This window comes from Lepidochelys kempii, chromosome 8, assembly GCF_965140285.1.
Source record: "Lepidochelys kempii isolate rLepKem1 chromosome 8, rLepKem1.hap1, whole genome shotgun sequence".
Lineage (NCBI taxonomy): Eukaryota > Metazoa > Chordata > Testudines > Cheloniidae > Lepidochelys > Lepidochelys kempii.
This window is the reverse complement of record NC_136387.1, coordinates 7,843,300-7,864,067: the sequence shown is the minus strand read 5'-3', so window position 1 is coordinate 7,864,067 and position 20,768 is coordinate 7,843,300. Positions and strand designations below refer to the sequence as shown.

The window sequence follows — 20,768 nt, the reverse complement described above, 5'->3', positions numbered from 1 at the left end:
GTAAAACCCTCAGACAGACAGACAAGGGTCAAATACCACTTTAGGGTTGGTTAAAGCACAGACAGCATCTCCCTGCACCTCTTAACTTAGAAGGGTTACACTCTGCGCATCCACCCTAATGCACTGCTGCAGTGAGGAAGCCTATATGGAATGTGCTGCTCTGCTTCCAGTCCTGCTCATCTCGAGCCAGGAATGGAGGGGAGTAGAAGGGCACATGTAAAGTGAAGGCAAGAGACATTGGATCTTACTGCTGCTGCAGCTGCTTTTACCTCCAGTGCGTCCCTGTCCCACATGCACAGCTGGTTGTAGACTGTTCTCCTTGGACAGCAAATGTGGCAAATGATGAAAGATGGTGGGAAGATGCAGCACATTCTTGCTGGTGATATTCCACAGTTTTAATTTGGTTTCATCTTAAAGAGGAAAAGGAAGTCAATATGCAAGATACCATACAGGGAGAGATCACAAGGCTTCTAGCAACAAAACCCCCTCACAGGGCAATCTGGCCATTTTAGATTATCACTAGATTAATCCACCCAGCCTTCTCAGCGTGCACACACAACTCCCACTAATGTAAGTGGGAGCTGCGGGTAAAGGCACCGAATAAGGTCCAAAATCTTTGAGGAGAGGAAAATGAAGATCAATCAGATTTTATCAAAAAGATCCAATTTTCCCATCCAATCAACTTTTGCACTTTTAAGTAAGAGAGGTGCACTGAGCAAATCTAAACCCTCCACTGGGCTCTGCTTTTCATAAACATTCAGTAATGAGCACACAATTGGTGATAAAAGCTCCTGAGCAAGCAAGTTAGCGTATATTATCTGCAGAGGCTAATGTCTAATGGTGCATGGCCATGTCCATTCAAATAGATTTTCTGAACCTCTTAAGCCCCTCATGCTAAATCGGAGATGATCTGGACTTTGACCTATACTTGCTCTGGGAGCAACAGGATGCCCATCCTATCTGCAGCCCCAAACACACACACCTCACTACCTCCTCTATAGCAACAGTGTCTCTCTGTTAAAGTCTGATTCACCAGATAAACTGCTCCATGTCCGGTTTACATCTCGTAGGGCCTGCTTCTCAGAGATAGCTCTCTTTATCTCGTCTAGGACCAGGTTCAACTCCTTGGAGCGCTTTAGGCTCTCCTGTTCAGCAGCATGCAGACGGTCTCTGAGTGCTAGGAACTCTCGCTGATAGATATCCACAACCTCACCTGTGGAGAGAGGAGAGAGAGGACAAACACCTTTTTCCCCTGCTGTGACAGGTTCTAAAAGGCAAAGTGTCGTTAGTCATCCATTCTCCCACTCCGCAGCCCTAGGCACCAAACCTAAAACAGAGGGAGAGAGAAGCATTGCCAAATCACTGGCTGATTTGGAGGTAACTGCTCACCCATGTGTGCTTCCCAGCCAGTAAAATTCTCAGCGCACTGGCCATTTTACTTGAGGGCTCTCTCATGCAGGCAGAGCTGGTAGCCCCACTAACTAATGTAGCCTGGCGCTTCCCGTTAAAACACCCTTTTGTCAGTGCTTATAACTTTGCCAACCCTTACCTGTGAGGGAAACTGGGAGTGGGGTGCGGGAGAACAGGACTGGGACCCAGTTGCCTGGGGGGGGAGACACCAATTTGACGAGGCCTGGGGGGAAGATTGGGAGTGGCTGGACAAGGAACCAGTGTGGGAATGAGAGCGGGGGAGACAGATCTGACCAGGAGCTGGGGCATGGGCGGCGGGTATCGTAGGCAAGGGGAGGCTTTGCCTCCTCCAACAGCCTACCGTGGCTCCGCCCCCAGGCCAGTGTGCCTCCTCCCGCGACTCGGGGCAGCCAGGGCGGCTGGTGCTGGGCTGTGCTGGCCGCCCGGAGTCCCAGGGCTGAGGCCTCGCCCCGCAGCCCCTGGGGCTGGGGGGGGGCCCCACGATGGGGGTGCTTTGGGTTCCTGCGGGGGAGGGGCCGGGGGTTAGCGTCACCGGCTGCCCATGAGCTGGGGTGTAGGTGGAAAACCTGGACTGCCTGGGCAATGAGATGAGTGAAGGAGCCAGCGCGGGGTGAGGCTGGGGAAGGAGCTAAGGGATGAGGACTGAGATTGGATGAGGGGCCCCACAAGGAAGACCAGGACTGGGAGCCAGTGAATAGGGAGGAGAAAGACTAGACTGATGAGATGTCACCAAGCGGGGAAGTGGAAATGGCTGGGTAAGGAGACTGGGGACAAGGAGTTGGGGCAGGAGTGGGAGAACTGGTACTGGACTGTGGAGGGGGAGACAGGTGGGAATTGGTGCTCTGACAGATGGGGAGACCAGGACTGCATGTCAAGGAATCTGGGACTGGGAAGAGTAGCCTGAGGAAGTGGAGACTGGGACAAGGAGCCTGGGGTTGAGAAGAGCCAGGGTAGGGACAGGCTGCAGGAGGCAGCACTGAAAGGGTCGCGCTTGGAGAAGAGTCTGCGCCCACTAGAGCACACGCCCCTCCAGAGCTTGGAATGGAACCTAAGATTCTTGTCTCAACATTCCTCCTCTGTCAGCACATACTTGCAAAACACACTGGCAGAGTGGGTGTCTCACCCCCATTCATCACTATGATTTGTATTACCATAGCATGTACAATCCCTACTCATGGACCAGGGCTCCATTTAGCTGGGGACTGTACAAACACAGAACAAAAAGATGGTCCCTGCCCCAGAGAACTTACAGTGTAAATATAAGACAACAGATGATACAATACAGACAGATGGAGGAGTATAAGGAAACAATGAAACAACATTGGTCAGCGTGACAGGCAGAGAGGTTTCAGCACTGCAGCAGCTCAGCTGTTGTCAAGTTTTTGTAGGCGCCATGGAAAAGGAGAGTTTGAAAGAGGCTAAGGAGATAACGCTGCAGATGGTTGGGGGGAGCTCCTCCCAAGCGCAAGTGGCAGCATAAGACAAAGCACAAAGGTGTTTGTTTGCAAATTTAACAAGTGAGCAATGGAAGCAGGCATCATTGGTGAAAGCTGACATCTCGATAGTGAATAAGAAATAATACGTAGTGAAGAGACAGGCCATGAAGAGCCCTGAAAGTGAAGACAAGTAATTTATGTTTGATGCAATAGAAAGGAGGAGCCAATTACAAACTACTGCTCCTATCAGTTACTCTGTTATCTCCAGTGGCAGAGATCTATGCAGTGGATCTAAAACTTCCAACCCTGCTGATGACCCATATGTTCTTGAATACGCCGCCACATAAGGGAATTTCTATTTTTGCCGTTTGCTTTTTTACAAATTTAGGAAATTACGTATAAGAAACCTTGCTTAAAACATGAAAATTGCAAAATCAAGTACTCAAAAGTTTGGAAATGCGGAATTAAGTCTGCCCGTGCAACCAAAGGACCCCTGGCTCATTCAGTGCACAGGATGACTGAATCAGGATTGTGTAGTAAAGGAGACTCTGGTCTGTAGGATCCCTGCCTTATTTGTTGAGGAAGTTACAAAGGTTGTAGAGAGTGGGTGAGAAATAGAAAGGATGGTCTTACGGTGCTGCCCTGGACAATTATATTCTATCTCTACACCTCTGCCACAGAGTTTTGATGTGATGCTGGTCAAGTCATTTAAACCAAACTGTTCACAGGTGACCATTAATTGTATGTCCCTCAATTTTCTATGTGCCCAACTTGAGACGCTGCAGTCTGACTTGTAGAAGTGCTGAGCACTCACACCTAGAATAGAGTTGGCTGGAAAATTTCCAATGAAACCGAATTTTGATGGAAAATGCAACTCCATCAAACTGGAAATGTCTTGTGAAAACAGTTCAGGTTTGAAGAAATTTTGTCAGAACACAGGCAGGATTCTGCCAGATACCTGCCCGGGTTCCCTTCCATCTTGCCGGGTGGGCTGCTGGGGACCAGCAGCTCCAGGGCCTTTCTGCCTTGCCAGGGTTTCAAGGCTTCCTACCACCCCAGGTCTAGCACAGGCACCGTTAATGCTGGTACTGAGCGCTTGACTTTGTGACCTTAATAGTGCTATTTTAACAGTAGGTTGTGTGTGTAATCCCATTTAGAGTGTTAAGCATTTACAGTTCTGTCTCAAGTCTATACCCTGGAGCAAGAGTCCAGAGTCTACAGGCAATTATAGTAGTAAAGCTATATAGACACAACCTCGATTTCTCTTTTCGACTCGGTTTTCCAGGAGTTTAATATATAACCTGGCTGATTTTAAAGTCACCTTGGGTTGAAAATGTGCTATATAAAAACTGCCCATGTTGTTAAAGATTTCCTACAAAGGAAAAGAAATTGGGCATTTGCCCTTCTCTGCTTCTTTATAATGTACTGTATAAGGGTGACCTGAAAGTTGGGTTTAAAAACAAAAGAAAGAGACATTCCAAGTGTGCGTGAACTAGAAAGCATGTCCAACTGTGTGTACCTGACAGCATACGAGAGCCTGAATTACAATACACATGCCTCCAAGATTCTGCAAGTTTGAGAGCACATGTCCAAGAGATGCTTATGAGTCAGAAGAGGGGGCGTGCACATGCAAATGAGCATTCGTGGGTGGTATGTGGGGTGTATGGAAAGGGTGGGCTGGCAGATTTTTGCCTGTCAAATCTTGACAGTTCTGCAAGGCTGAATTAAGCCATGAGAGCTCATGATACACGTGCTTTGTTCCTCCAGCAAAACTAGAGGAGACCAGCTTGATGCTCCTGATAGCGTTGGTTTCTCTTTTCCTTCCCTCCAATGCCCCCGCGTTTTTAAAAAACACACAAAACAAAAAAACTTTGGAACTTTATTTAAACAAAACAAAACACAGCACATCCTGGGTCTCTTTTATACATCACAGGGGAACCAAAGAAGGCACGAGCCTGATTAAAAAAAAAAAATCCTTTGTAGGTCACAGCTTTAAGAGTCCCTCATGGCAGCACTTTCATCTTTTGTTCATGCTGCATTGAGTGATTTCCGTATATGAAGCAGCTCCAGAAGCTTCTGAAAATGACAGAGCTATGTCCAAGTGAGGGTGAAGTTATCAGAACTTCTTTGAACTGGCTCTCAAATAGCTTTGCAAAAGCGGATGCCGCCACACAAGACGATGTTATTGTTTTTACTATGGCAACAGAAAAAGACACAAAAAATAGCTTGTCTCCTGCATGAAACTCTCCAGTTTATTTTCCACTCTCCAGATAGTCCTATGTGCAAACTACAGCGTCAGAGTAGCAGCCGTGTTAGTCTGTATCCGCAAAAAGAAAAGGAGGACTTGTGGCACCTTAGAGACTAACCAATTTATTTGAGCATAAGCTTTCGTGAGCTACAGCTCACTTCATCGGATGCTTTCAGTGGAAAATACAGTGGGGAGATTTATATACATAGAGAACGTGAAACAATGGGTGTTACCATACAGACTGAATCCCTCTGTCTCACCAGGTTGTCCTCAAGTAACACAGAGGCTAACACAAAACATTTTTCTAACCCTGCCTGAATCCATTTATAATCTGTTCAGTTATACCATTCTGTTTTATTAAAAAACAAAGAAGTATTTGGGACAACCCCAAGCATGATAAGAAGAACTGGGGATGAGCCACTGTGTCCCTGAAGCGGGACTACAGTGTGGCATCCAAGAAGTGAGGAAGCTGGTAAGAAGGAAAAACCACACTGGTTACATTAAAATTCTAGTTTAAAAGCTCAGTAATAACATTGCTTCCCCGCTTCATAAATATAAACTACTTGGATATACAGCTAGAAACAGTGCAACCATAACTCCGACCCACTCCAGGATGGGGTGTGGAAATCACAGCCAGGACCAAAAGCCAAATCTCCAGCTGTGTCCATGGTCCCAGCTGCTTCAAGTGGATCAGTGTGAATAATTAAGGACAGGGTGCAGGACCTCAGATTGTGTTCTTAGCCAGATGGCAGAAGAAGGCTCTTGGGATGATTAAAAAAACAAAAAAACAAAAAACCTGTGGGTGGAGTGGGCATTTAAAGAAATAAAGAGCCTTTTGTTAAAGTATTTTGTAAGTTATGTTTCTGATTAGAGGTATTAGCGAGATCAGGAAGGAGAGGCAATATCTTTTATTGGACCAACTTCTGTTGGTGAGAGAGACAAGCTTTCGAACTTACACGGAGGCAGTCAGCTACACAGTAATTTAGACAGGTCTTACCCAAAAGGTGGTGATAGAGAAACAGCTGCTCCCATGCCTTGATAGCTTTCCCCTGCAGAGCCCCACATGGCTCAATTCTAGCCCTTTCTTCTCTCCCTCAACTTAAGAAAACTGCTACTGGAGCTTGTAAGAGGACATGGACTTTTACACCAGTTAACAGGTGAAACACTGCTCTATACCACATTCACATCAGACACCAACATGGGACCAGGGCTCTGTCTATACTGAAAAGAAGAGGATTGCAAGAAATCACTATTTGGTATGCTTGGAAGCTGCAACGCTTGTTCTGTGTCTTGTGTTCTCATACAAGTATCTCTAGGCATATATTTAACAGCACTTACTTTTATTTCAGTGGGCTGATATGCTATTCTGTGCAGGCTTTAAAAAAGACTGATAAACAACGGGTGCTCCACAAGTACAGATTTTCTATTCTCTATTTCTGACCCAAACTGTCCCCCATTTTACACAGATTCTTCAATAAGGGAGGCAGGCATTGCAAAGTTTTAATTTTAAAAATGAAACCACCTAAGTTTAATGCACAAACTGATAGGGAGTTTATTAGAAGCATGAAAAGCATGTTTTCCCCATTTCAATATCTGCAGTGGAAAAATGGGATTTTAACAAACTTCTACACACAGTCACCCTGGAGTGAGGGCAAGAGTGCAGCCAGCAAAGCTAAAGATGGGTTTTCTTTTTCAGAAGTTATGAATGCCCCAAAAACATTATCTTACAACAAGACTGACACACACAACTAAAACACAGTCACATATAATCTGCACTTCTGCTTATGACTGAGAATGAATTATAGAGGAAAAAAGGAGCTTTTTTTTTTTTTTTTTACCTTGCTGACTGTGGCACTGGCTATGTAAGCGTTTTGTTGACTCCAGAGGCTTAGCTTGGTTCTGCCGATAGTTTACCACTCTGCAGTTTTGTAAACTGGCTGGACTGAAATTTCCAAATACAATTCTAAATATAAGTTAGGCCGCTTAATCAGAGAGACGATTCCTAAAATAAGAAGCAGCTTACATCTTAAAACATAAGTTATAAAATGCAGTTTCCAAGGCATGACATGTTTTCAGTCAATTCTGTAATTAATCCTTTCCCCTAGCTGGAATTTGCAGGGAAAGTTAATTTTCACTCCTATTACCCCCAACCCTCTTCTAACACGTACACACACATTTCTTTAAAGGTTTAATAATTTAAGCAGATGAAACCAGGAATTTGTTAAAAGTTGTGAAGCTCTCATTCATATAAAACAGACTATACTAGGATTAAGGCTGTGCTGCAAGGTTAAAGAAACCTCATTAACTTAAAAATTACACTCCTGCTTTAAAATATTTTATCTACTTTTACAAGCAACAGCTAAGATTACTGGAAAAAAATCCCTCCCCCCCCCATTTACTTTGTGCATTTGACAGCACTTTATCCATAAGCCGTTCTATGTTTTTCCCCCTCTCTAAACAATTAGTTTTCCCCTTTTTTGTGTTTGAATTTTTCACACTGCAATGTTGCAAAAAGAGAGAGAATTATTTAGAAATACATGAAAAAAATTCTGAAAACCACAAAAAACTGGCAGGGGGATTCAGAGGAGGGTGTAGTATCTGAAATTTTTTTTTTTTTTTTTTAGGTTTCTGGTGTCTAAATCAAATACAAGCAGATGCCCATGAACTCCCAAATGCTCCAGAGTATTGCTTTTATACCATTTATACCTTTTAACTGAGCCAAACAATACACACAAAGCATCCAGTAAGGAGTAAAAATAAGAGCTATTTAAACAAGACTGAATATTTTTGTGGCAAGAACTGTCATTTACTATATTTGTACAGTGCCTAGCGCAATGGGTTCTCAGTATGGTTGGGGCAACTGCAGTAGCAATGTTAAGTACTAACAACCCAAACAACATCACCTAATCTTTCCCCCTCTCTTAATAACTAAAGATGGATAGTGGGGCCTGGTCTGCAAAGACTGGAAACAGGGTTAAGGGGCAAGGCGTTGCTTAATGGATTTTTTTAAAGCACTACACTCTGCTCATGTCAGAGTTAAATGGAAAATGTCACTGATTATTCATTCACTAATGACCTGCTTGCTCGAGCAGACAGCAGTACTTTTCATTAAACTGGAGTGCTGATGCCCAATTGTAGCAATTTGCTGCATTTCCAACTAACAGTAGAAAAAGTGAAATTGTATCTAACTTTAATGCTTCTATTTTATAAATGTCTATAGGAGGCTTTTCACTTCCCTGTGAAGTTTCACATGACCCTGTGATTTAATTACAGTGCCTCCTGCTTGAACAAGTGAGAACTAAGGCATTAAAGCAACTACAGAACGATTTTATTTCTTCTGGATTACCAATCATGCCATTTTGTAAATGTCAGCACATAATGTATAGTTGAAAGATTCCTCCCCTTGCCCTCCCAAAAGAAGAGCCCAATTCCTGAGTGATGGTAGGTATCCTCTGAAAAGCCATTAGGAAAAACAGACTTCACTCTGACACATAAAAGCAAGTTCAAAACACAGAAGGCAGGACTTGCTTCTAATAAGGCTGAACAAATTTCTGTGCTAGGGTGTGTTCAAAATAGCTCCTAGCTACACTTCTCAAACGGATAGATTCTGAAAAAAAAAAAATCTACATTTTTTCTTCCATGGCCTCCAAGCGTAAAAATAATTGCAATGGTAGGTCTCATAAAGTATCCGGAGAATCAAGCACATTGAGATCCAGATACAAACTCTCACTGTACCTACCAAAAAAACAAAAGTGTGTCTGTTACTTTGTGGCTTCCCTTTTCTTGATACACAATATATTGCTGCAAAGGAAGCAAACATGACATAAATTGACCTGTGACATAGTGCATGTCTGTGCTAGATCAGAGATTTGACGGTACAAATGGGATACCTAGTAGTATTCTGCTACCTATGAACATTCTGTGCTGAATGAAAATCTACAGGTCTGGGAGAATGCCAGGTTTCACACATTGCTATGTTTGGTCCTCAGCCATTAGCGACAGTCTTTCTTGAAACCTACCCCCATTCAGGAATCAAAGTCAGAATTGAGAAAAGTTATTCTACAACACAGTCCACCATACAGTCCACACAGGGAATGGCTCTGTTTGCAGACTAGCTACTGAGTCCCAGAACAGTCAGCTAGCTCTCAAACAAAGGTGTCACTCATTATCTTACTAGCAAAGTTTTTGAAAGCATAACTAGGCTGGCAGTCAGGGTAACTGCATTAGAAGAACTAGAGTGACATTTTTCAGAGTCACTTAAATAGTTTACTGTCTCACACAGAAGGCCCTTCCCTCTGGCTTCCTTCCCTGCACTGGATTGCTCTTTAAAACAATGGCAAAGATTATTTGTTTTAAAAGTGTGCCTAAAGTTAGGATTCCAAGTCCATATTTAGGCATCTGTACAAGCGGCCTGATTTTCAGAGATGCTGAGCAGCCCCCACTGAAATCAATGGCATGCATACATCATGGTTTTTTTGGTGATGGTGGGACCCACTCACATGTGTCTTTCTTGACTCACTTAAGGAGATGAAGGAAGAAGATTGAAACATTTGTTTGGGGAAATAAAATAAGCTTTATATGGATTCTGCAAGCAGATCAGAAACACTGAAGCAGATAAAATTTTGGGCCAGCTAAGACAGTGCCCATTTAACATCCAAATACTTGACTACCACCGAGAATTCTCTGTGGCTTTGCTCTTCTTAAATTGATATAAAAACAATGATCATGTTTGCTAGTTGGGGAGGGGACGAAGCAAGGTTACCAGTTACTCACAGGTTTTCAGTTTCAATGTTGAAGCAGAGATAGAACTTTAGAATTAAGCAGGGGAGTCACACAGAATCACAAGTGCAATTAAAATTCCAGCCTTGTGAGCCTCTGAGACTAGTCCACATCCACATTTGTCAGGAGTTTTATGACTTCTATCTGTATTAGTTCTTAAAACCGCACCATAATCTCCCAGAAAGACCTTTATGCATTTTAAATATGTCAGCATTTCAGGACCAATTAGCTTTATTTTTGTTCTTTGAAGATAACTTTTCCCAGCAGAACATATTGATGTCCAAAGCCTGAGATTTCTCCACCTTAGTCTTTCAGCAAGTGAATACCAAGTCTTTTCAAACTGCATTTGCCACTCCATACAATTTTATTAAAATTAAAAAGACCCAGATTTTTTATCTTTATAAAATCTTGGTTTTGGGAGGGCAACTACATATTTTGATTATTTTGTTGCAAATTCTGGAGTATTGTGAAGCAAATGCTCATTCCTAAGAACAGAAAGGTAAGGAAACAAATACAATTAGTTGGAAAGGAAGTTCAAGTTCTCTGCTTACAAGCCAAGCCTAGTTAGTGCAGGTAACTGCAAACTCTCTAACAAGGAATTTAATTCTAATCTGAGAGAATCACCCCTTCTCATTTTTATTTCAAATATGGATAAAATGCTTACCATCAAGCTAGAACAGGTTATATTTGCCTCCGACACACTGTAGCTCTAACATGCAAGTGTCTGATCCTCAGGCCTTGCTCATGGGCATAAATAAAGCAGATATGGGCACTAAAGTAGCTAATATTCAAATTATATATGGCAGACTTGCAATACAATTTACTAATTCCAGACACTTTTTTGCATTCGTATCACAAGGTGGACTAGTCTGGAGTACAAAGGCCAGTACTTTAAAATTCTCACAAAACCGGTGAGGTCGAGTAAAGGTTGCTAGACAGCATTGTCCACAAATGCAAACTGCAGAAAGCGAAAAAACAAGCTGTTAAGTAATTCAACATCCCAGAATACTCCACTCCTCAGTCCCCTTCTCAACTTCGGCTACCTCCCTGATACCACTCACATCTCACCAACCTCATCCCAAGTAAGCCAACCAGGCACCCCTGAACGCAGACTACATTTACTGATTGCGTGTTCTGGCAGTTGAGTGAGTTCTATATGGGTCAGTGTAGCTTTCTTAAGTTATACTGTATGTTGTTTTGCTTCAACAAGTTCCATTGAACCAATGAGTTTGTGTGTGTGAAATTACTGTCCCAAATTTGGGGACTAAATTCGATTACTTAAGTGTGAAAAAGAGGAACGTTAGTTCTTTCTAAATGCAAACCTCATTGCAACCAGAACTATGAGCGTGAAAACCCCTGCAAGGATTACACAGGTATCAGTAAAGACTACATAATAAACTGCTAATGCCACCAAGAATAAGTTTTTTTCTTTAAATTTGACCTCCCGTCTGCTAGTTGTTCCTGGAAAGAGGAAAACTGCTGCATGAAACATGATTTTAGATGTATCCCACAAGGAATCTGAGCAGAAGGCAATTCTGCTGGACCATCTGGTGCTATAGATCATGCTTGTGACAGCTTGTAGCATTCAGAGTGAGTTCAAGAAAGTACCGATTTACCAGGAAATCAAAATACTTAGCTGTCCCCTTCACTTAGCTGAATGCCAGATTCAGAGCAACAGCACAGTAACTTCCCTCACCAGGAAGATTCTTGATTGACAAGGTGTCTTCCTTGATGCAAAAAGTCTAGAGATAAACTGGGGAACAATATCTTTTTACTGAACTATTTTAATTTAATGGGATATGTATACTCACACAAAAACCATAGAGAACTCCCTAACCCACTTCAAGGTTAGCAAAGAAGCAAACTATGTAACAAATAAATCATATCTCAAGGCCAGATTTTCAGGAATGCACAACATCCACAATGGAAACTGGATTTTCAAGGGAGCTCTGCTTTCATTTGAGGATCCGGGTACCTCATTTTGGTGCCTAAATGCAAACTGAGCTTTTTAGAAAATCTGGCACCCAACCACTACTAGAAACCCCAAATTGGAATCAGTTACTTTATATTTCAATATCTAGGTAAAATTCAAGAGACAACAAAACAGGAGAAAAAAGCATCCAATCATTAACAGTCATGAAGTTAGTCCTTATAACAGGCCCATATACAAGTACCTCATTTTGTTCAAGAACTTGAGTGTCCAGACAAAGACAAGCATCAACACCATTCAGCCACAGAACAAATAAAGTCGTCTTCCCCCCTGTCAGGTAACAGATTCTAGGGAGTACCAACATTAGATTTAACAGCTCTTGTTGTGTCTTCTCAGCGAAAGATCAGATGAACCATTGTGTGTATATATATTTGAAATGCCAGCACCCACTCTCTCTCTCACACACACACATGGTCCAAAATAGTTGGCAGCCAGTATCAAGCGGAGTGCCCTAGGGGTCTGTCCTGGGGCTGGTTTTGTTCAACATCTTCATTAATGATCTGGATGATGGGATGGTTTGCACCCTCAGCAAGTTCACGGATGACACTAAGCTGGGGGGAGAGGTAGATATGCTGGAGGGTAGGGATAGGGTCCAGGGTGACAGAGACAAATTGGAGGATTGGGCTAAAAGAAATCTGATGAGGTTCAACAAGGACAAGTGCAGAGTCCTGCACTTAGGAAGGAAGAATCCCGTGCACCGCTACAGGCTGGGGACCGACTGGCTAAGCGGCAGTTCTGCAGAAAAGGACCTGGGGATTACAGTGGATGAGAAGCTGGATATGAGTCAGCAGTGTGCCCTTGTTGCCAAGAAGGTTAACGGCATATTGGGCTGCATTAGTAGGAGCATTGCCAGCAGATCGAGGGAAGTGATTATTCCCCTCTATTTGGCACTGGTGAGGCCACATCTGGAGTATTGCATCCAGTTTTTGGCCCCCAACTACAGAAAGGATGTGGACAAATTGGAGAGAGTCCAGTGGAGGGCAACGAAAATGATTACGGGCCTGGGGCACATGACTTATGAGGAGAGGCTGAGTGACCTGGTTTCATTTAGTCTGCAGAAGAGAAGAGAGAGTGGGGATTTAATAGCAGCCTTCAACTACCCGAAGGGAGGTTCCAAAGAGGATGGATCTAGGCTGTTCTCAGTGCTAGCAGATGACAGAACAAGGAGTAATGGTCTCAAGTTGCAGTGGGGGAGGTCTAGGTTGGATATTAGGAAAAACTATTTCACTAGGAGGGTGGTGAAGCACTGGAATAGGTTACCTAAGGAGGTGGTGGAATCTCCATCTTTAATGGTTTTTAAGGCCTGGCTTGACAAAGCCCTGGCTGGGATGATTTATTTGGGGTTGGTCCTGCTTTGAGCAGGGGGTTGGACTAGACACCTCCTGAGCTCCCTTCCAACCCTGATCATCTATGATTCTGTACCTACCTTGTAATACGTACATTTAGCACTGTAACTATTTATCCTGAGTGTTTTTCCTGGATCCATGCACATTCTGTGGCACAATTCATAAAATTTAAAAAGCACATTTTATGCCACGCAGAGGCTGATTCTGTTTCCCATGTCTGCACATCTGTGAGAATATTCATGGTTTAGTTAATTTGCCCATCAGCTCCCTATGCCCCCCAATCACAGCCTATCATGCTTCCCCTAACCAAAAAAATAAAATAAAAAAAGTTCAGTTTTATTTTGATTTATCCATGACCAATACCACATTTAAGATAATTAAAAGCTCTGAGCAACCTTGAGTTAATTGCCTCCCTTAAATAAACACTGTATTTGCAATAGCTGGATAAATGTTGTTTAAGTAAGTGACATATCTATTATTTGTTCACAGGATATCAGCATTGCCACTTCATAAATATCCCTAGTGATCATTATTCCATGCTTACCACCCATCTGATTTAAGCCACCTGAGAGCCTCAAGGAATTCCAGATTATAAATCAAAAGCCAAAGAAGGGATATGTCTCGACCCATTTTACATTTCCTTATGCCACAATAGGAAAGCAATATGGACAATCATTGGTAATACTGGGAAGCTCATTTTTGTTTATCATTGGAAACTACTGCTAAGCTCATATGGAGTTAGGAGATCCAAAACTAAGTAAAAAAAAGGAGATGATTTTCCAAATCACTGTAACACACAAGTGTTCTGCTCAGAGGTAGCGTATCAAAGGTCAAACTGCCACCCTCCCCTATCCTGAGGGGTGACAGTGGTCTCAAAATTTGATTGGGGTTTATTATTTAAACAAAGTAACTACTATGTCTAGAGTCCTGCAAATCCACAGATATCCACTTATATCCACAGATATGGACCATCTGTGGATCATTTTTGTGAATCATGGATTGGATGCAGATACAAAATTTGTATCTGTGCAGGGCTCTAACTAGATCTATTAAATAGCCTATCAGAGCGGTGAATAGAGATGGGATTAAAAACCCTAATTTGGCTGGAATCTTATTTTATACAATAGCAGTTATATACAAAGGCACCATTTGTAAAACCCAGGAAGTTACTTCCTCTTGTGAGCCATTTTCAAAGAACTCATGGCTGATGCACACATGCTGATGCTGATGACACATTCTCACTAAACAACTGCCTGGAAATAGAAGTTGTTATTGACTAAGAACTCTAGAGAGTTTTCTAATTTTCCAAGTCTACTCAACAGCCATTATTTACATGTTTGTGTATTTTTCAAACACGTAAAGCCCAGATTCAGAAAAGCATCCACTAATCAAAAAAGCACTTAAGCACCACTGACATCAATAAAAAGAAAAGGAGTACTCGTGGCACCTTAGAGACTAACAAATTTATTTGAGCATGAGCTTTCGGGAGCTACAGCTCACTTCATCGGATACATTCAGGTAGTCTCTAAGGTGCCACAAGTCCTCCTTTTCTTTTTGCAAATACAGACTAACACGGCTGCTACTCTGAAAACTGACATCAATGATACTTAACTTTAAGCACATGCTTAAGCACTTTCCTGCTTTGGGGCCAAGACTTAAGAGAGACTGCATTTCCATACAGGCAGTGATGAGCTGCCAGAAGCTGAAGAACCGGTTCCTTCAGTCGCTCCGGGTCTTCGGCGGCATTGAAGGGCCCGCCGTCGAAGTGCCACCGAAGGCCCAGAGCGAGTGAAGGACCCACCGCCAAAGCGGCGCTGAAGGCCCGGAGTGCCGCCGGGTGAGTAAAAATTCTCAGGGGAGCTTCCTCAGCCGAGAGCTCAGGTGGGACGGACAGGATGGTCCAGCGGGCCACTTGCGACCTGCGGGCCGGAGTTTGCCCACCCCTTTAACAACCGGTTCTAAACCGGCTTCAAAATTTAACAACCGGTTCGCGCGCTCACCACTGCATATAGGTGCAGTTTACAGTACATATTTAGATTTATCAAATTGGTAACCATTAGTAACCTCCTCACCCCACAAAACACAGTCTGGCTACAGAGATTGTCAGAGGTATAATTCAGCCTTTTAGAGAACAAGCAGATTTTCAGTAAGCCTTCCCAAGGGCCAACCTGCTGGCTCAGCACATTATTGATGTTACTAGCATGTTGATCCCTGATTCACAGCACTTCTTCCAGCCCCAGTGTTGACAGTGGCTCTTGGATTTGAAAGACAAATCAGCACACTTACTACACCACTATTGTGCTGAGCCAACATGTCAGTCCTCATAGGAGATTTATTAAATGTCAGCCTGTTAGCAGAAAAAAAAAAAAAGAAATCAAGTGCAGGAAATACTCCCACAGACTGCAATCTGTATGGATTTTTTATTTAGTCATTTAGTAAGAGCCTGTGGTATATTTAACACTTCAACCTGCAACACCACCACAGAATGAACTAGAAATGCAATGTGTGATTAGATGGTGAAGAACCACCAACTAGAGGAACACTTAACACCACACAGTGACCATTTTTGCTGCAAAATGTGCAATGATATTCTAATCCATCTCCTTTTTGATTTCAGTTTCATCCCACCACACACTCACTCAAAGGAGGGGGAAATATATAGAGAGAACTATAGGAGTACCCCATTCTGTACTTCCAAAATTCCAAAGTAGGAGTGGGTGCTGGCATTTGAAATCTAGGTTCAGAAAATATGTAAGCCACACCTTCTGGAAACATTAAAACCACACTTTTAGCACATACTATTTCAGAGACTCGCAACAGTGCCATAATGGATGCACACGCACATATATATACACACATGAATACCGGAGATAAAAGCTCAAATCCCAGGCCATATGGGAAGGGAGGGACTAGAATCAGTCGGCAGAGATAAAGCCTAGATCCAAGGCCCAAAGCAGCTCCGTGCTGTGATGCAGAGGCTTGCTGGAACACACAGTTGATAGATGCAACATTCTGATGGATAATAATCCATGCAATCTTTGACTCACTGTTTGAGAAATGAGGTGATGGATCTGTCATGCATGCCTGATGCTTCTAGTTTGAGAGAAGGGAGAGCACTTGAAACAATGAAATTGTCATCACCCACTCCCAGAACAGGTTTTAGGTGACAAATCTTCAATCAGATCCAAGTGGGTGAATCAGACTGAATGGTTTGAGCCTCAGTTTGCACTTCTAGCTTTAGCATTTAAATGGCAGAAAATTGCCGAAGAACAAGAAAATCTCATGATGGGGTCCCATCAGCAGTTTCTGCCAACAAATATCATCTCTAATTAATCGCTTAGAATTCTTTGAACGTATCAATACATGAGTGGATAAAAGAGAAGCAACTGATATAATTTATTTAGTAGGGCTGTCAATTAATCTCAGTTAACTCAAAAAAATTAATCACGATTAAAAATAATTAATAAACAATAGAATACCAATTTAAATGTATTAAATAGTTTTGAATGTTTTTCTACATTTTCAAATATATTGATTTCTATTACAACACAGAATACAAAATGAACAGTGCTCATTTTATCTTATTTTTATTAAAAATATTTGCAATGTAAAAATGATAAAAGAAATAGTACTTTTCAATTCACCTCATACAAGTACTGTAGAGCAATCCCTTTATCATGAAAGGGAAACTTACAAATGCAGATTTTTTTTGTTACATAACTGCACTCAAAAACAAAAAAATTTAAAACTTCAGAGTCTACAAGTCCACTCAGTCCTACTTCTTGTTCAGCCAACTGCTAACACAGTGCAACACCACCACAGTTTGTTTAAATTTACAGGAGATGCTGCTGACTGCTTCTTATTTACAATGTCACCTGAAAGTGAGAACAGGCATTCGCATGGCACATGGCACATTTGTAGCCAGCACTGCATGGTATATATGTGCCAGATATGCTAAACATTCATGTTTTGTGGATAAATTGGAGAGAGTCCAGCGAAGGGCAACAAAAATGATTAGGGGTCTGGAACACATGACTTATGAGGAGAGGCTGAGGGAGCTGGGATTGTTTAGCCTGCAGAAGAGAAGAATGAGGGGGGATTTGATAGCTGCTTTCAACTACCTGAAAGGGGGTTCCAAAGAGGATGGCTCTAGACTGTTCTCAATGGTAGCAGATGACAGAACGAGGAGTAATGGTCTCAAGTTGCAGTGGGGGAGGTTTAGATTGGATATTAGGAAAAACTTTTTCACTAAGAGGGTGGTGAAACACTGGAATGCGTTACCTAGGGAGGTGGTAGAATCTCCTTCCTTAGAGGTTTTTAAGGTCAGGCTTGACAAAGCCCTGGCTGGGATGATTTAACTGGGAATTGGTCCTGCTTCGAGCAGGGGGTTGGACTAGATGACCTTCTGGGGTCCCTTCCAACCCTGATATTCTATGATTCTATGTCCCTTCATGCTTTGGCCACCATTCCAGAGGACATGCTTCCATGCTGATGATGCTCGTTAAAAAAAACAATACATTAATTAAATTTGTGACTGAATTCTTTGGGGGAGAATTGTATGTCTCTTGTTCTGTTTTACCCACATTCTGCCATATATTTCCTGTTACAGCAGTCTCGGATGATGACCTAGCACTTGTTCGTTTTAAGACCACTTTCACTGCAGATTTGACAAAACGCAAAGAAGGTACCAATGTGAGATTTCTACGGATAGATACAGCACTTGACCCAAGGTTTAAGAATCTGAAGTGTCTTCCAAAATCTCAGAGGGATGAGGTGTGGAGCATGCTTTCAGAAGTCTTCAAAGAGCAACACTCTGGGGCAGAAACTACAGAACCCAAACCACCAAAAAAGAAAAATCAACCTTCTGCTGCTGGAATCTGACTCATGATGATGAAAATGAACACGCATTGGTTCACTCCGCTTTGGACCATTATTGAGCAGAACCCGTCATCAGCATGGACGCATGTCTTCTGGAATGGTGGTTGAAGCATGAAGGGACATATGAATCTTTAGAGCACGTGGCACGTAACTATCTTGCGATGCTGTCTACAACAGTGCCATGTGAACGAATGAATGCCTGTTCTCACTTTCAGGTGACATTGTAAACAAGACGCGGGCAGCAGCATCTCCTGCAAATTGTAACCAAACTTGTTTGTCTGAGAGATTGGCTGAAGTAGAACTGAGTGGAGTTGTAGGCTTTAAAGCTTTACACTGTTTTATTTTTGAATGCAGTTATTTTTTTGTACATAATACTACATTTGTAAGTTCAACTTTCATTATAAAGAAATTGCACTACAGAACTTGTAGCACCCGATAATGACCACTATTAGAGACAGGATAATGGACTACACGGTCCTCTGGTGTTATACAGTGCGGCAGTTCCTATGCTCCCAACATTTGTAAACAGGCCCAGAAAGTTCCTACCAGTATTACAAATTTACATGGATATTGCAAATGTTATTTTTTTTTCAAAGCAGAACTTCTTCATTAGCCATCTAATTATTCTAGCTGAGCAGCACAAAGAAAGCTCTCTCAGCATTTTCTCTCACATACAAAGCAAAAGGCTTTGTTGTTTTTTTAAGCTCTTATTTGGTTGGGGAATAAAAACATGCTGGAAGTGAACAACATATTACAGAAACCCTGGGCCATTAAACCTAAAAATAAGCATAGCTCTACAGGATTTTGACTACAATCATTTGACTACAATCTATAAGTATCTACATAGGGAACAAATATTTAATAATAGGCTCTTCAATCTAGCAGAGAAAGGTATAACATGATCCAATGGCTGGAAGTTGAAGCTAGACAAATTCAGACTGGAAATAAGCATTGTTAGCGGTGAGAGTTGTCAGTCATTGGAACAATTTACTAAGGGTTGTGGTGGATTCTCTATCACTAATAATTTTTAAATCAAAATTGGAAGTTTTTCTAAAAGACATGTTCTAGGAATTATCCAGTTCTCTGGCCTGTGCTATACAGAAGAACAAATCAGATAATCACAATGGCCCCTTCTGGTCTTGGAATCTAATAAGTGACACGCTCCATGGCATGCCTATGGATACCAGCTTTAGGGTTTATTGCATGTCCCTGAAATGCTCATTTACTTGAAGCCATATCAAGAGTTCAGTCTGCTCTCAACATGGGTCTTGAGAGCCTCCAAACCCTGCGTCCTTCCCTTCCTCTTAATACCATGCTCACAATGGGTTCCAAAATAAATTAGTAGCTAGAATTTTATGAACTGTATAGCCGAAGATAAAGGCATTAGTACAAATGTGTGAAATTTGCAGCACTGCGCTGCTCCAATGGTACTGCAAAGATAGCTTACTGGAAAAGTGAACACTTTTCTTTCCAAAAAGGCACTACAAACCCAGCCAATGCCAGAATTCTACAGCACTGTCGTGTTTAATTTGAAACTAACTTCATTATAGAAACAGGGGATTCTTGTTTTTGCTGAACCACCACACCAATCCACCTCCCTCATAAGCTTGACTAGAAAGGAATTCCTTCAGGAAGACAAGCTGATCTTTGGAAATGTCACTGTTAATTATCTCTCCCTTTCTCTCCAACAGCAGCTGCAGCTAATTACCTGTGATGGAGTTAAAATAAAATTCTTGTTAATCTTCCTCGAAACATGACTGTGATCCAACAACAACATTTTCAGACGACGACACATCACTGACGCTTTAGTGTAGCAAGTGATGAATTAGCTAGACCAGCACCCAGAACAGATGGAGAATTAGTGGAAGGAAAAACCCTCAAATCTGCAGACTTACTGGTAAATTTATTGTATGGAATAAGCTATTATCACCCCTTTCCAACAAACTCAGAGAGAAACGAGTTAAAGAAAGCAGCACCAATTATTCCAAGAGTGGAATTCTGGAAGGTTCAAATTCTTGAAAGTAGTGTGGTATTTTTCACCTTAAAAAGTACCTTGAATTCATCACAATCCCTGCAAAAAATACATGTAGATATTGTTCCTTCTCATCAAAAAGGCCTTTTAGTGCTTGTGTTACACACTGAAGCTATTAACAGAAACAAGTAGAAATTTTGGAATTTGTTTAGCTAATAGCATAATAAATCTTCAGCACATTTGAGAATCTCAAAGCACTTCATACATGATTTTACAGCAAGGCTTTGGCAGAGCAGATCACGGAAATCTAGGGGGAAGTACTGGCTCCACTTAAGTTAATGGGAGTTAACTTCAATGGAATCAGGATTTCAACCCTTATCCTTAGCTCATCTATCATGCACTGAAGACTGTATAACAGTGGAAGCGTGTTCAGCAAGTACCCTCCAAACATCAACTCCGCTGGCTGTGCCTATGAGTTGTATTTCTTCTCTACCTAGAGATAATGCAGATGCAAGCGAATTACAATTCCTCTGTTGTACTAATGTCTGATAAGATGCACAAGACATACTAGTGGGTAGAAAAAAATTACCTTTTTAACCACCAATTACAGATTATGGGGTGAGCTGATAGAATTGCACCTTGTTTTCATAATTTTAAATTGGCAGAGTGCTTAGAGAGCCTCTGTGGG

The 20,768-nt window shown here is 42.1% G+C and overlaps 1 protein-coding gene across 1 annotated transcript in view; it reads right to left on the bottom strand.

Annotated features, from left to right (window-relative positions):
* MGAT4B (alpha-1,3-mannosyl-glycoprotein 4-beta-N-acetylglucosaminyltransferase B) overlaps nt 1-20,768 on the bottom strand; it is a 90,459-nt gene that overhangs the window by 24,861 nt on the left and 44,830 nt on the right. Inside the window, exons 2-3 of the mRNA XM_073355392.2 lie at nt 1,034-1,213; nt 270-410 (exon numbers count right to left, since the gene is read on the bottom strand). Of these exons, the coding sequence (XP_073211493.1) occupies nt 270-410; nt 1,034-1,213 (321 nt within the window). The remainder of the gene's footprint in view (nt 1-269; nt 411-1,033; nt 1,214-20,768) is intronic.